Genomic DNA, 17869 nt, shown 5'->3' on the forward strand with positions numbered 1-17869 from the left:
GACTCGACAGACTCATTTTGACAGTGCCTAAGAAGCATAGACGCTGTCAAAATGGGTCTGATCATCTTGAATTCTGAAAGAGGATTTTTGTGCAATGGTAAGAGACATGCTCATAATGCTTTAAATGACCCCCTGATGCAGGTTCCAGCTCTTCGAAACGTGGACTCGAGTTGGGGTTTTTCATTATCAGATAAGGTTACTTTAAGCCAGATCAGTGCTATTTTTAATTGCAAAGCAAATAATTTAAAAAAATGTTAGATATGGATAACATTTTGAACAGACCTATGATTAAACATAAGGCAAATGAAGGATTATCTCCTGGTAGTGCCTAGTATGATGGTCATATCTATATTCAGTATGTTTATGATCAAATTTAAATAAGATATAATTGTTTTAATAAAAAACAGAAACATCACCATTCTTCATAAAATAATAAAATCAAGAAATATAAAAACATGAATCATATTAGTAAAACCATAATCAATAAAAAGAATAAATATTTCAGAACAGGTGACTAGAACATCCAATAATTAAAAATGCATATAAAATGTTTTTTAAATTTCCCAAGCACTAATAGAATATTTTTAAACAGTATTTACATCAAATAACACCCAATAATTAAAACTAATAAGGATAAAATAAATCCTCTGCTGTCCATACCTAGGAATATTTCATTTCACCTATCCTCAGATTGTCATGGATTAGAATGGAGTAGGGGTTCACACAAACTTTCTCCTCTCTCTTTCAAATACACACACTATCACACATGCTCATACACACATATAACACACTTTCTAATATGCTCACTCACAAGCACAGACCCACATGTGCTCCTTGACACACAGGCTGACTCACATACACGCTCCCTGACTCGCACACTCTGTCTCACCCTCACACATAGGCTCCCTTACACATGCTCACCGACCAATACACACACGTGTTTCCTCACATACAAGCTGATTCAATCATACTCACACACAGACTCCCTGACTCGCACGTATTCTCTCACGTTCTTACACACAGTTTCCCTGACTCACACGCTCTTGTTCACTCATACACGCACAGGCTTCCTTACATACAAGCTGACTCACTCACACTCAAACTTAGGCTTCCTGACTCATGCCTTCTCTCCCTCCAAATAAGGAAAATGTATTTGTTCTTCCACTGGTGGTCAGGGGGATCTAGAAGAATAGAATGGGCCACCTGTTGCTGTCCCCCAGGTGGTGTCTGTTGGTGTGAGAAGGAGAGGACTGGAAGACCTGCAGTGCTTTTTTGTATTAGTTTTTTGTTTTTGCTATGGCCCAGGCATGAGGCAGGTGGCTAAAAGAACCAGGGTTGAAGCAGGCTGCCCCGCAGTGGCAGGCAGAGGCAGCAGCAGGGTGGGTGTTAGAGGAGGTGCTGAATATTTCCCGCTGCTGTGGTGAGGGTTGGGGAGAGAAGGGGTGCTGCCTCAGGAGAGCCACAGGGAAGCCCTATAGTGCCTCTGGGATGAAAATGAAGCAAGTGGGAAGCCCACACCAGAAAATGGGCCTGGTGTGGGTCGCAGCTGCTCTGTTAGGCCTGGGGCCTCTGCAACCAACACCAGTCCGCATGGTTGGCCTGACCGGCCCTGGTTGTGGGGAACAGAAGAGAGTAGCGCTTGTTCAATGGCCCAGAAAGAGCTGCAGCAGAAAGAAAGAGGTGGAAGGGACTTTTTATATGGCTCCAGGGGCTCATTGAGAGGAGAAGGCTTGATGGAAGCCTGAGGACCTGGCTGGGAACTTTGCTATCAAGGGGAGAGGGGGCAGGATACGGACAGGTAGCGGCGATCTCCTCTCCGTAGGTGCCTTGGACCTTCGCTCCCTTTCCCGGGCTAGCTGCTTCCTCTAAAAGGGGAGGGAGGGGAGGCGAGGAGCGTGCAGAGGTGGGCCTGACCTCCGCAATGGCAGCACCGTGGGCCTGCGTGCTGTTCCTGACTTGGTGGGCTGTTGGTTGCAGCCGAATGGTGATGTCGGACCCAAAGCTCCAGTACAGGAGAGAAAGCAATGGTGGGAGAGGCACTGCAGGTCTGCCGCGCCCCTTAGTCCATGGCGCCCTGTGTAACTGCACGGCTCGCACATCCCATAAGCCGGCTATAACTGTAATATGCTGATACTAAAGCTATTTAATACCACATTAAGTGGTGTTTTACTACGTGTCTTATTTAATTGTTTATTATTATTTCATTTCTCCCCCCCCCCCCCCCCCCCAAGGAAAGGATAGGTTCTCTGCAGACGATTTACAGCTTATCTTACTCATGCTCAGTTCTGGTCAGGAGGCTGCAGAGTTCCTGACTAATTCTGTGCAGGCTGTGGAGGACTGGATGCTCACCGGTGATTTAATTTTAAATTTGGCGAAAAAACGGAAGTACTGTACCATGATTAAGTCATTCCCCAGCCCCCAAGAACATCCAGGAGCTGCAAATAAGCAAGCAATCATCTCCAGGCTTATCAGAAGTACGAGATTCAGGAACGATGCTAGATTCCAATTTTAATTTTAAGGCTCAGATAAGAAGAGTTTTCAGGGCGGCTTTTCATAAGCTGAGGCGCCTGCAATATCTATTAAGTCAAGATGATTTTCAGTCAGTGGCCCAGGCGATGACATTAGCTGGGGATGACAAAACCCCCAGCTGAAGCTCTTGCAGACGGGTCCAAAACGCTGCAGCCCATAGAATCCTGCTTAGAAGGTAGGAACACATCACACCTAGTTTTAATCACATTACATTGACTTCCTCTTACTGCCAGTTCAAAATTTAAGGTTGTGATATAGGTGTGCAAAGCCCTGAGAGAAGCTGGACCTGAATATCTGGGAAAAAAAATGACCTTATTATAAACCAGAAGAGATTTGCGATCGGCAGATAGATTATTACTAGCAGCTCCCTCTATCAAGAAATATCTCATGCAGGTCACTCGATGGAGGGTCTTTTCCTTTGCAGGCTCTGTTTTGTGGAACAGTTTGCCACCTCCAACAGGAGTCAGACATGATGGTATCAGGGCCGGTGCTAGGCTTTTTTGCTGCCCTGTGCGAACAATTACTGTGCGGCCCCCCCTATTCCCCCCGCCTTTCATTCATTCTCTGTCCCGGGACCACCAAAAAACCACCCAGCTCCCTTCAGTGATACAAACTTTAAAAACTGACACCATCCCCTCCCCCCCCCCCCCCCAAACCCTTGGCTAGTGCAAGGGTATTAGGTGCCCTAGGTGAACCTTATAGCCTTGCACAATGCCCCCTGCCCCATCCTCACTCACAGTTAAGAGCTATGCATTTATATTTTACATGAAAAATATCAAAGTACAGTATCCTGAGGTAAAAATACCACTTACATTATATTTACATGCACTGCTGTGATGCCAACCAGAAATCCCTGCAAAAAACACACTTGAAACCCATATGGTATTGGGCCTAGTGTGATGTGTGTTGGGTGTGGGCTTGACCCTCTGAAAGCCTGAATACACTAATACTCTTCCTATTAGGACAATGCCTCACCTCACTCACACATGCAGAACATAAACAGACTCTCACCAAATACAGAATAGAGCAACCATAAACTAGAAATTCAAATGTGCAGATAAAAACTGAACTGGAAACTGCAAGAAGCCAGACACTCTATGCAGTGCAACAATGAAAAAACAGAACCATCCCCATTCCTCAAACATCAAACCATAAAATCAAGAAATAAAATAAATACATAATCATAATACTAAAAACATACTACTAATATTTCAAAAAAAGCTGATGTGTAAAAGATCAAATAATTAAAAATTCATATACACATTTTTTTAAATGTGCCAAACTCCAATAAAATATTTCAAAACAGCAGACACAGCAAATAACACCTGAAAAATAAAACCTAAAAAGGAATTTAAAAATTCTCGCTCTCCATACCTGGGAACTTTGATTTCCAGTCATCCCGAGATTGTCAAGGATCTTTCTTATATACACACACATACACGCTCATACACACATACGCTCTATCTCAGACAAGCCCACAGGCGTCTCAAGCTTTTCTTTGGTTAGGATCTACCAGCAGCATCAGGACATCGTCTTCATTTCAGCTGCTGGCAGGTTGGAATCCACCTGCAGCCCCCATTCTCACACACACAGCTCCCATTCATACACTGAAGGCAGACCCTCCTCTCTTTCTTTTGCCAGCAACCTTGGAGACTCTTTCATTCCTCTGCATGCTTCTGTCACTGCTGCCGCATGGCTATTGAGGAGGCACCAATCTCTGCTACTGGCACTGAAGCCCGTTCTGTTGCCTCCTCAGTACAGACCCCATGGGATTAAAAATTTGCAGGGCTTCCAGTTCCTCCATGCTGATCTCGTACATCATGAGAAAAGTTCTAGAGAAAGTGCTACTCTTGCACATTCTCAAAGATTACATGTGCCAACACTAACGGTTCGTAAATGATTTTTTTTTTTTTTTACCTTTGATGTCTGATCTTAATTTTCTAATTGGTTAGTCACAGGCTTTTTTCCCCCACCTTTCCTTTCTTGGTCTTTTGCCAATTCTTTTCACAGAGTCTATTGATTTTCTGTTTCTTCTCTATCCACCTGTCTTCTTCTTTTCTTCCCTCAAACACACACTCAGGCTCTCATTCTCAAATGCTGCCTCTCTCTTTCACAGATACACACACAGGCACAGGCTCTCACATTCACATGCTGTCTCACACACATAGCTCTCACTCTCAAATGCTCTCTCATACATAAATACACACTGTCTCTCTCACACACAGGCTCTCTTACTCTCACATGCTGTCTCACAGAAACACACAGGCTCTCACTCTCACATGCTGTCTCACACACACACACACACACACGCGCATACACACACAGAGGCTCTCACATGGTCTCTCTCTGATCATACAGGCTCTCAATCCCACACACAATCTCTCAACTCACTCTCATACACACATACACTCTACAGGACCTCAGACTCTTTCTCACTTCTTGGCCTCTTCTTCGTGGGTTGCCGTAGAATGTGCTCTGTGGTGGCCCTGATTTTCTCAGGCTGCTGCGAGGTGGGATCCGCAGCAGCCCTGCTATTGGACCTCCTCTTCTCGGGCCGCCGCAAAGTGGGATCCCCAGCAGCCCTGCTACACTTGCTACTGCTCCTCTGCATGCGGCCAATGCTCCTCCTTCTTCCTGCCCATGCGGCTCCGGCAACGTTTTTCTTCCAGGTGGACCCGATCCACCAGCACCAGAAAAAGTGAAAATCTTCCGCCGCCAGTGGGATCGGGTCCGCTGGCGGCAGCACGGGCCTCTCCCTGCTCTCAACGCCACCCCACTGGGTGTGCCGTCCCGTGCAATTGCACGGGACGGCACACCCAGTGTGTGTGTGAGAATACCATCCAGGCCCGTTGGTGCCGGGCCTGGATGGTATTCAGGAAAAGGTTAAAAAGCTCATTTATTTGCTGAAGCATTTTCACCCGAGGAATTTAGTAGGATCTTTGAGGCACTGAGGTCTTTTCTGAAACTGATTTTATTTAGTCTTATTTTATTGTATCTTATTTGTATTATTTTGGTCTGATGTATATTTGTTATGTCTCAGCATCTCGCTGTTTGGTGTTTTAATAATGTAATCTGCTTTGTAGAATACTGCTGAGAAAAGCCAATTATAAATGTTTAAATAAATAAATACATATGCTAAATCTTCTTGCAAGACCATGCATGGGAGCTTGCTGTTTATTTCTTTCGGATTTCTAGTGAGCATATTATCACAATTTCAGATCTGAGCTGATATAACCGCCAGCGGGGAACCTGGCACACAGCATGTTCATTTAGATAATTTGACCACTGTGATTAAATGCTGGGAATAGGCAGGGTTAGTCACTGACTGTTGCTTAGCTGGCTGATATTTTGAGGCCGGGTTGTGGAATCCGAGCATGTGTTGTTGATCTCGGCCAACATGATTTGGGGAACTTGTGTGTGCGTGTGAGGGGATCACTGCTAGGGTCACATTGTGCAGAGAGAGGGGGGAAAAAAGCAAGGTTAGATTATTTATGGGACTTGTGACTGAGGCTTGACTGGTATATAACGAAGGAGCAACCTGTAGTTACAGTTCTCACAGGAGGTAGGGTTCTTACTACGACAAGAAAAGGAGAAGACTTGAACAAAAGGTGGAAAGGATATAAAAACATGCTTGGGAGGAAGGAGCTTTCTTTGGTGGTGCATACATTGTATTAGAGCTAGGTGCCATGTGTTGCAGAGCATCTGAACCTCTGATCAGAGTGCTCCCCATGATTGTGAACAAAGAATGATTATGGAGCTCTCTGGGTGGATCAAGACATTTTCCAGCAGGCCAGAGTCTCACAGCTAATTCGCTTTCCTAAATATTATAACATAGTTCACTGTAAACCCATGGCTGCTTGGAGTTCTGGCTGTTTGAAGTGGACAGTGTGCTCTGAAGGTATTTCTATATCATGGTGAGCTTTGGAAAGACCATCAGAATAATAATAATACAAGCCAGTTTATGTCAGGGAGGGGGGGAGTGGGAATTCCCAAGGGGCTATTCTGACTGCCTCTCAGGATGGGGGGAATGGGGCAAACCAGCTTTATGATTATGCAAATGAGCTTCCCACATCACACCATGACGTCAGTGTACATTTACTCCTTTACCTTTGAGCATTACAGACAGATTTCCAGGGCCGGCCAAGCACATTCTTTTGGATAAGGCGGGCTCCTCAGGGCAGGGCAGGAGGCAGCCCTTCCTATGACTCCTAATGAGTGCCACGAGGCTTTGTGCAACTAAATCAAATTATTCCTTTTTTGCCTATAATATGGATTCTTGTTGGGGGGAGGGGGGGTCCTTTAACCCAGGTGAAGAACACGTATTTCTGCTAGTGTTCATATGCAAATAACACTGGTCTTGGGCCATCCTTTAGTGACATCCCTAAGCATTATGCTGCCTTCGTCCCGAATGGATTACAGACCTCCTCGTACTCCAGCCTGGGACACAGTAGAGCGCTCAGTCTGTCTTTGTCTCTTTCGTGTCATCTCACTGGGAAGAATGCAGTTTTGGAACGGAACTCACCCAAACCGGAAGGGTCCCTGCCCGCGTTACGTGGGCTCCGTGATCATCTTTGTTTTTCTACAGTACCGTTCAAGAGCTTTATTCCACCCGGGAGATAAAATGACGCTGGTAGCGTTTGGATCACCAGAAGGGAGCTGCCAGAGGAAGGATGAACACGATGAAGTCTTGGTCTTCTTTCAGGCCGAGTTATTACAGATTAATACTTAGTGTAATCGTGCTCGGGGGGGGGGGGGGGGAGCAGGGGCTGAGGGGGAGGTGGGAAAGAAGGTGGAGGGGCAAGACATGGATTCCATATATAATCCTACCAAATTTCTTGTCAGAATAAGCTCTTTCCATCTGTCACCTTTCAATTTCATTTCATTTACAGATTGATTACTCGCTCGCTCTGAAATCCTAGTCGAGTTACAACAATCCGGTCATTAAAAAGAAATCATAAAACGAACCTCCTAAAACAAAACAACATTAACACAAAACCGCTTCAGCGAAGCTAAAAGAAAACCCAAAACAAACAACCCAAAACTGGCCCGGCAGCTCACATCGCACCCCGATTATCCCCCAATTGCTTGGACCAAAAGAACGGATTTCACATGCTTTCTAAAGTGTTTCAAATCTGTCTGAGCCTTCAAAAGTGCCGGAGACGTGCCCCACGTCGCAGGGCCTGCCACAGCCAAGGTGCACTCTCCTCTTTCACAAAAGTGCACGATTAGTAGAGAAGGGATTTCAAGAAGATTCCTACTCCCAGAGCGAAGGCGACGATTGGGAATATACACCTTTAGTAAAGTACTACCTCTTCAGCCAGTTATCATTTCTAAGGCACTGCTGGGCGTGCGCAGTGCTCTGCCGATGCACAAAAGACAGAGTTCCTGCTCCACAGAGCTTACAGTCTAGTCAAGATAAGCGTACATGACAAACCAGAGTCTGTGGGAAATGCACTTATTGCAGAGAAGTGGTTAGAAGTTAAAGGGTGACTTTTTAAACTGCATTTGAATACAGCCAGAGAAGAAGCACGACGCAGGGATGCAGGAAGCCCTTTCCAGGCAGAGGGCACAGCAAGGTTGAAGATGCGGAATCGAGAACTGGCAATGGAGGAGAAGGGCACAGATAAGAGTGACTTGATGGCTAAACGGAGTATTTATTATGTACTGTATATCTAATGTTGAGCTGCATTTTGGTGATGAGGACTGTACTCCATCACTGTGTTAATTTAATTAAGGTGCCAAGACCCTTACTTTGTGTGAATGTCTTTAAAATGCTAGCTGGCTAATTTACGAGCGTGCGTGCACCCTTACATGGTTGTATCGGTGTATAAGCGGAGATGCATTGCAATTTTAATCGTACTGTGCATTTGTGCGTGTATATTTTAAAAAGCACTACCCACGTGTAGGTATGCGCCTAATCTTAAGAGATTGCTCGAGAAAACGTACCTCATGTATCTTTCTAGGGTATTTGCCGGCTTTTACGCATGTCTGTACACCCCAGTTTTTCCAATTTAGTCCACCAGTTCGCCCAGTTAATATCGAGGTCTTCAAGACCCATTGATTCTTCAAGCCGCACGCCCCCCCCAGTTGACCCAGACACCTCACCCTGTCCTGTAAGCCCTAAGACTCGAGATCTACAGACCTGCTCCTCATCTGGGGCAGCAGTAAAGTAATGTGGACAACAAGCTGCCGCGTGCTGCGGTCTCCAGTTTTAAAATATGGAGGTACGTGCATAAATGTTGGCCCCCTCCACGGAGCACCCATGCGCAGCCCACGCTCTGCCCCTTTTCTGCCCTCTTACGTTTGATGTACATATCAGTCTATACTTTGCGTTTGGTTTTTTTTTTTAAATCTGTGTTGCATGTGCGCTGCCCGCATACACACACATATGTGGGCATTTTTGTGTGAGTAACGCTTTTAAAATCTACTTCTCAATGAGCTGTCAGTATCTTTTGTTTTTGTGGGGTTTTTTTGCAGCGGTTTTATTATAAAGTCAAATTCATCTGATTGATTTGGGCATTTTTGACAGGAGCAAGCCTACGGCAGACTGTAGCTTGTAACTTGTCCTGAGTGGAAATGCTCCTGCCCCTGCCCAGACCAGAGCACTACGCTATAACTCTGTCACTGTCATACCTCGCTGTCATTTTTGGTTGCGAGAAGACTATCACATCCATCAACATGTAGCTTTTTGCAGCAGACATTTTATTCAGCATAATTCCTGGCTGTCCATGTCCAGATTTTTATTTTTTTTTAATTATCATTGCTTGCTGCTTTTGTTCTTTCATTCTTTGTTTTGCTTCCTTGCTGGGTAAAGGGTAGAAGCGCGCGGCCTAAATACAGAATGGCGAGGGAGAGGCAGTGACAGTGCTGCGCCTCTCGGTCGGGTGGTAGGAAATATCTATAATTCACATACTAAATGCCACTTGTAAATCAAGTGTTTTGACTAGACAGAAGAGACAATGTGATCAAGCTGCCAGGTTTGTCGTCGGGCAGGAAAGCAGTTTAACTTGTGCTGCATTGCACGGAAGCAAGGAAACCTCATTCTTTAGCGCTGCAATCGTAAGTGGGCTTTCCGTCAGCGGGCCTGCAACTAGAAGCTTCCGGGTGGTGCTCCAGGAAGAGAAGACAGGGCAGAGGATGGGAGAGAAGACCTTCCCCTTTCACTCCCACGGCTGTGCCCTGCTGCTAGTGAGAGCCGCAGAGGCCTCCCAGGAATGGGAGAGAGCCACCTGCATCTGTCTGCAGCTTCTTCCGCCTCTAAAATAGCAGCAGCCCAGGAAAACAGACACAACATGGAAGGGAGAAGACACAGGGCTGGGGAGAGAGGGAAGGAAGAGGCAAGAACTGGGCACAAGGGGTGGAGGAAGCTAGAGATGTAGGGGGGAGAGAAAAGGCTGGAGCAAGTGGGAAGAGGAGAGAGAAGGTGATTGTGATTCCTCATTTACTCTTGATATGACATAGAATTGAAGAGAAAGCAAGAATGAATGAGAAGACAAGACAGACAGACAAAGGAGAGGCAATGGAACTAAGATGTAAAGGAAAAAAGGCCAGAGAAGCTAAAAGATTGGGAAAACCTTTCATGTTTTTTTTCCCTGTTTTAGGAGCCAGTGAAATAAGTTGTGTGTTAAAACTGTACCTCACACAGAATCTTAATGCACATGCTACATGATAATTTAACTCCCAATGCAGTAAGCTAATGTTATGCTAATGCATTGGGAGTTAAAAAAAAAAAAAAGCACCCTAAACTAAAAACGTACATTAAAAAACAAAAAAGTTAGCTCAATGGTTTCCAAACCTGTCCTGAGGACCCCACAGCCAGTCGGGTTTTCAGGATACCCACAATGAATATGCATGAGATAAATTTGCATATACTGAGTCTCCATGATATGTTAATGTATCTCATGCATATTCATTGTAGATATCCTGAAAACCCGACTGGCTGTGGGGTCCTCAGGACAGGTTTGGGGAGGCTCTGGTCTAGACTATAACGCTAGCCCAGGATCTTCACTCCATTTCTGACCAGGAGTTAATTTTCGAGTATTAAGAAAACATGAGCTAAGCCTCTGCACCTCTCTGCCTTGGAGGTTTATAGCTAATGCCGACGTTGGCATAGGATTTACAATGCAAGGATGCTAACCAACAGAGGGAGTTTTACTTGCACATTTTTTGTGCTCAAAACTCCTTGCTGCATTGGGAGTTAAGTTTTCACACAAAAATGTGGGTAAAACTATGCCCTGTGCTGAGTGCACCTTATTACATCGGGCCCCTAAATTAGCTGCATAGTCTTCACCCATGTGCAAGAAGTGTCCTGTTGCAGCAGACCCTGCCAAACAAGTGTCTGTAGCATTAAAAGCGCTCTGCTCCCTGCCTGCTTGCTGATAACGTAGCTGTTTAAAGTTTTCCCGCCCTGGTCCAGGATTTGCTGTTACAAGCTTGGCAGCCGGTAGGAATATATATATATAGTGTGAATTTGTGTCTGTTGAAAAATCCAGCTCTTACTGGATGTCTTACAGGATGGCACGAGGCAGCCCATAAATTTAGTAATGCTGCAGATGTGCAGTGATTGATGGAGTGAGCTCATAACCATTCCTGGAAAGCGGTATATTATGTCAGTGGGCTGACAGGTTAAGGGCAGCAGAATTAAGAGCTGCAAAATATGGATTTAATCGTTGTCATTGAAGGGATGTGATAATTGCATCTCATGCGGATCGAAGGCACCTTTTTCGCCCCCAGATGAAAACAAGTTGTCTACTTAAATGAACATTTATTACCGTGTTTCAATCCATCAGTGCTGAAATGCTCCAGCGGCGCTGGTCTGGGAGGGTCCAAAGCTGTTAAAGCTTGGACGTTAAGCAGCCTCAGGCACAGGAAGTGCTGAGGGGCTGCGGAAGGCAATGGCAGACCTCTGCCGTCTCCTGCCATGAAGAGATTATAGGCACGCTGGTGGGGCCCTGATTACCTCGTCCTCAGAGCTGGGGAGCACATTATTGAGTTAGGCTATGGGTGTGGTTTTCTTTTGGGTCCCCATTTCCTAATTAATGAATGAATATAACGGGCTTTAATATGTGTTGCCCTACCAGCACTCCCCAGGTACAGGATTACAAACAGGCCGAAACAGTACGGTGCGCTCCGCGGAACGCGCATTTGGACGCGCTAGCTTTACCTTATTCAGTAAGGGGTAATAACGCGTCAAAAAGGCGCGTCCAACCCCCCCAAAACTAATAACGCCCGCAACATGCAAATGCATGTTGATGGCCCTATTAGTCATTCCCGCACAATTCAGAAAGTAAAATGTGCAGCCAAGCCGCACATTTTACTTTCAGAAATTAGTGCCTACCCAAAGGTAGGCGTTAATTTCTCCAGGCACCGGGAAAGTGCACAGAAAAGCAGTAAAAACTGCTTTTCTGTGCACCCTCCGACTTAATATCATGGTGATATTAAGTCAGAGGTCCCAAAATTTAAAAAAAAAAAAAAAAAAAAATTAAAATCGGCCCACGGCTCGCGGGTTGAAAACCGGACGCTCAATTTTGCCGGCGTCCGGTTTCCGAACCCGTGGCTGTCAGCGGGTTTGAGAACCGACGCCGGCAAAATTGAGCGTTGGCTGTCAAACTCGCTGACAGCCAACGCTCCGGTCCAAAAAGAGGCACTAGGGACGCGCTAGTGTTCCTTGCACCTCTTTTTACCGCAGGCCCTAATTTGAATTTTTTTTTTTACTGAATCGCATGCACAGGAAAGTGGCCTGCGACTTTTACTGTATTGGCCTGATAGTAGGTAGAGACCTTCATTTTTTTTTTTGAGGAGGGTGGGGGGGTCACTTTTTTCCACAGGTATTTATTAGGATTTATTATGATAAGAACAGCAGTAGAATATCAGAGGAAAAGTATTGATTATTACTTTTCCAGGTAAATATCAGAGTTTATTTTGGTGGACAGAAGCCAGGACAGTAAAACAAAAATTAAGTAGATTATTTTAATAAACAGAAGTCATTGTCTTTTACTGTAGAGCTGAAACAGACAGAGCTCTAAGCACTTATGCCACCCTGTAGTTCTCTAAAGGTAACATTTCTCACTCTTCTCTTGCTTTTTCAATATCTCCCTTCTTTCCAAATCTCCCTTTATCCCTTCTCCCAAAAGAATTTCCTCTCCCCTACCAAGAAGATCCCCCCAAGACCTAATCCCCCACTTAAGAATTCCTCTATATCCCCTCCCCGCACCCCAAATAGCATTCAAAGTTACCAGTGGAGGTGGCTCCAGGCTCCTGCTCCTTCCGGTATCATGCTAATGTTGTGCTGTGCCACGGGCACTTCTGTGTCCGCGTGGAGCCAGAGAAGCTGCCGGGAAGTGATTCTGGTGGTGGTGCGAGGGCCATTTCAAATGCCACATCGCATTGGTGGCATTGGCTGGGTGGGAGGGGGGCAGGACACATAGGCATTTGATTTTAGCTGCTTGGGAGGGCGGGAATTGAAATGGGACATCCGTGGCAATGGAGGGCAAGTGCTTTATCTAAGGGGGGCAGGAACTGAATTACAGCACCCTCTTCTGCCTGCACTGCTTCCAGCAGTGATGGAAGGTACTTATTATTTCATTTCATTTATTAGAATTTGATATCCTGCTTGGAAGCATGTTATTATTATTATTATTATTATTATTAATAATAATAAAAATATTTATATTCCACAAATACAAGACTTCCTATGCTAAGTGGATCACAATATAGATAATAATTTTAATACAATTAAAATGACTAGTAAATCATAAAAATACATAAATGCATAGTAAAACAAAAACATTAAATAATGTTATCCAGGCGATGTTACAATAAAAAATGCACTCATAAACCAATAAACATTCAAAATAAAATTTCAACATAAAAGCTACATTTAAAAATACAAAATACAAGTTTACAAATAAAACATATTCCAAACAAATACAACATACAATCAAAACAGAAACAAACTGCTGCATAAGCCCAAAAAATAAAAAATATACATGCTAGCAACCAAACAATGCATCAACAGCTCGTCAACTGGCATAAAATTAGGGTAAATATCAGTGTAAACCAAAAATAAAGACCCAAAAAGCTGGTTACTTTTGTGAGGTAAGAAAGGATTACAGAGAGGATTACATATTTATTCACTCTTTTTTTGCAGTTGCGACATGCTGAAAGATCTCCAGGCAGTACTGGGTATAGTGGTGGGGGGACAATACGCCTTACGCAGAGCAAATCCCATGGTTCCCAATGACATCTTAAGGAGAGATAGAAGCAGGGTAATTGTGGCGGGGTTGCAGAACTCCTGTGTCACGCAGCACGGATCTGTTAACGCAGAAATGTAGAGGGAATGCTCTTTCCTGAAATCCTCCGTTTGCTGATGCATGCAGTTATTTGTCATGTTTTTAATTTAGAGGGCCTTTGTATTATGCTAGAGAGGGTCATTTCAGAACTGTGCGCATTCGGGTGTTCCTTTTACCTGCAGATTCTCAAAGGGAATTTAATTGCACAGAAGCTTGCTTTGAAAATTCTTGTGCAGTTGGCTCAATTTCGTGCACAGAATTCGGCATTCGGCGCGGGGTGACTTCCGCACGGACATTTTCCAAATCAAAAAGTGTGTGCTGAAGTCCCAACTCAGCCCCCCCTGGAACGCTTGTCCCTGGTAGAACCGGGTTAGTTGTGTACTTTTACGTGCACAGAGCACTGGGCTGGTTTTTAACAGCCATTTACGTGCAGCAAACACAGTTTTATGTATCTAAATGGCTTTGCAAATTCACCCTAAGTGACCCCCGCAGAAAGTGTTGCTTAGACCAATTTTAAAAACAATGCAGATGTATGTTCCAATCCTAAAAGACCTGAATGGGCCATATTAATCCTGTAGAAATGCTCAGACCACAGCTTTCTTATTACTGTTGTGGTCACTTAGATTATAAAATTGAAACAAAATGTCCGGGTTTCTAGTAATTTCTTTAACAAGAAGCTCATGTAGGGCCAGATTTGAGATTTTGGCAGGAGCAGAGAGTGAGGGCGGGCATACCTTCTTGGAACTTGGAGAGTAGGGGGTTCACCCCCAGAGATTGGAAAGCTAGGGCGGGTTCGCTGGGCCGGAGTTCCACAGTGAGGCCTTTTTGACTCATGGTCCTAAAGGCTTCTGAGTATATTTGGCACCTTCAAAAATTGGCGCCTTAGGCAATTGCTCATTTTGCCTACGCCTAAATCTGGGCCTCAGCTGATGGGGTGCTTAGAGCAGCAGGTGCACGCTGACCATTAATTCCCATTGCCACAGAACTGCTCAGCTGCTCAGAAAGCAGGATGTTTCGGCCTTGCAGCACCTTCAGTCCAGTGCATTTGAGTAGGGGATGGAACAGAAGCATTGCCTTTCATGCCCTTCCCCCCCAAAAAAACCCTTCTGAGTTTTCAGTTGTTAGCAAACCTGCTCCTTTTATTGTGGCCACAAACCTGCAGGTGAGACCCTCGCCTCTCAAACTGTTTCATATCTGATACAGGCAATGTATTTGTAGCCAGGGATGACCACTTTAAAGACATGAAGACTGGAAATCCCTGCTGGCCCTATTGCATTCCCCACAGGATACCTAGAACTTGTCCAAGGGTTCCCATTAATCCTTGTGCTTTCAGCACTGGAGACTTTATAAATATTTCCCCTCTAGAGTGTGTTTTCAGAAACACATGGGGTATATGTAAACGGCTATCGGTATATAAAAATGTTAAATAAATAAATAAATAAATAAATAAATAAATATGTATCTAGACTTTTGTTTTCAGTTTTTATTTTATTTTGCCAGGGAATGTCAATGTTAGAACAAAAAAAGACATCATTTAAAAAATTCACTTCCCCCCCCCGATTTTTTTTCATGTGTATTATATCAAAATCAATTATTCCATTGACTTTTTTTGTTCTAACATTGACATTCCCAGGCAAAATAAAATAAAACTGAAAATGAAGGACCCTGTATGTATACACAGGGACTCCAGCTTGGGCAGTTTACTAAATTCCATGCGGCTGTAACCTTGTGCTGCTCATTCTTTATGAAAGAGGGAGTCTGGAACTAGCGTGAAAAATAGACAGTGACAGTAATTCCGTGGATCGCGCAGCCAAGAGATTTACTCGCTGAGAAGACAAGTTGTTTTTTCTGAAAAGCAGCAACCGAAAAATGTCTTTGCAGCTGAATTGCCTGAGAATGCTAAATTCAGCATTAAAAAAAATAATACATTTCTCTCTCTCTTTTTTCTTGAATAGGCCTTAAATCGGGGTATTGCAGCTGTAAAGGAAGATGCCATTGAGATGTTGGCCAGCTATGGTCTGGCCTACTCCCTTATGAAGTTCTTCACAGGTCCAATGAGTGACTTCAAGAACGTGGGTCTGGTGTTTGTGAACAGCAAGCGAGACCGGACCAAGGCGGTTCTGTGCATGGTTGTAGCTGGGGCTGTGGCTGCCGTGTTCCACACGCTAATTGGTGAGTATTAACGCCTTGAACTATTCTTACGTCTGCCTGCCAACGGAAAAGTATTAGAATCTCTCCCCTCTGCCATTCCCTTCCCAAATACCCCCCCAAGAAACTGTGAGTTTCTCACTGTAAAATTCCGCAAGAATTCAGTTTAACCACAGTAGAGAAATTATTCTGGCCCAGAGGGAAGGTTAAGCAACCATATGCTAAATCTTGCCACTCTGCAGTGTGACACATTTTGGTTGAGAGGATGCAAGGGCCCGTTTCTGTGAGAGTGCTTACTACTTTACGTCAGTGTGAGTTTCCAGATTGTAGTCGGGCCCCTGCTGAATGTCCCTGTAGATCCCAGGATGCTGTGGGGCAAGTGGGTCTCAGCCTTGCCTGCAGTTTCTAAGGAAATTGCTGGCAGGACCAGGGCAGACGCAGCCACTTAAAAAAAAAAAAGAAATTCACTTTTTTTTTGTTTCTGGATTCTTTATTGCCTTTTCTTTTAGACGCAAAGGGATGGAGTTAGGCTCATTTCTCCCAAATGCTTAAAGAAATATTTAATGATGTTCCCTAGTGTAGAACATTCCTGTCATTGCTAATGATTTTTTTCCCTCCCCAGTGCATTATGTTCATGTAGAAATTCAAAATCAGCAAAGTAATCAATGTAATGTAATGCAATGTCAGTTTGGGTCACGCTTTTCTGCTAATAAATAAGTACTCAGTGCGTGTTACAGAATCAAAATACATAACAGAATAATAAATCGATAAATACATATAAACAATATTCAAAGTCCAGTCCAGTCCATGGGTAAAAAAGCATTTTATTTGGAAAAATCAGGAAATCAGCATTGTATCCTGTCTGTGGGTATAATGATATGCATGGCTGAACAATGTCTGTACTTTTATTTGCTGGTTTTAGAGGAGGTCCCGGGGATGGGGAGAGAGCAGGGATTGAACAAGGGGCAGACAAAACCTCAGATATGAATATTGGTGGCACCCTTACCGCCCCCCAGCTGTCCAACTCATTACCTGGCCAAAATGTAGCTGGATAAAAAGAGGCAATGTCAAGGGCATTCCAGGGGTGTGGCTAAATTTTAATCCATGAGTCCTGATATGCAGCAATAAACTGAAATTAGGCGGGCAAGCCTGCTCAGAATAACACCTGTCCTGGAGTTAGCTGGATAACCTTATCTTGCTATATTCAATGAAGCGTTTATCTGGGTGTGTTCCTCTGAATATCTGGGTAAAGTAGTTATCCAGGTAACTTTACCAGGGTAACTTTCCCACTCACTGACTCACTGAATATCAACCTCCAGATTTACTTATTTATATAAACTTCTACACCATTTTATCCAATTAAAAGATCCACCCAAAACAGTATACAAAATGCAGAAAAAATATGAAACGTTAACATAAAAAATTAAAAATACACATAACAATAAAACAAAATATATAAGCCAATTATATAAAACCCCCAAAACAAAGACCAATTGAAAAACCCAACATCCATAACAACAGTCAAACATCCTTATCGGCATAAAACAAACGGAGCAATAACTGAGTATATTGCTAATCAAACCCCTGCCCACCCAGTACCCAAATCCGACCTAGAAAATCCAGCAACCCAAAATCTTGACAGCCAAACCTAATTTATTAAATGGAAAATCAAGTTGTCAGCATATGTTGTGTAATCGCCAATGTATTCGCTTAGCTTAAAAAGATGAATTTTGATCAGAGACAGTATTCAACAGTGTTACAAGCAGCACCACATTATGGTACATTAACAGTATTTGAGATATGATCTGCGAGTTTTATTCACTTAAGTTTAACACATAAAATAATGAATGTAACTCAATTGATGATTTTCTCAGGTCTTGCATTTTTTCAGCTCTTAGCTT

General features: G+C 43.9%; 1 protein-coding gene across 1 annotated transcript in view; it reads left to right on the top strand.

Moving 5' to 3' along the window:
• ANKH (ANKH inorganic pyrophosphate transport regulator) overlaps window positions 1-17869 on the top strand; it is a 199533-nt gene that overhangs the window by 118186 nt on the left and 63478 nt on the right. Inside the window, exon 2 of the mRNA XM_029590089.1 lies at window positions 15776-15992. Coding sequence (XP_029445949.1) covers window positions 15776-15992 — 217 coding nt within the window. The remainder of the gene's footprint in view (window positions 1-15775; window positions 15993-17869) is intronic.

Source organism: Rhinatrema bivittatum, chromosome 2 (assembly GCF_901001135.1).
Source record: "Rhinatrema bivittatum chromosome 2, aRhiBiv1.1, whole genome shotgun sequence".
In the NCBI taxonomy this organism is placed as follows: domain Eukaryota; kingdom Metazoa; phylum Chordata; class Amphibia; order Gymnophiona; family Rhinatrematidae; genus Rhinatrema; species Rhinatrema bivittatum.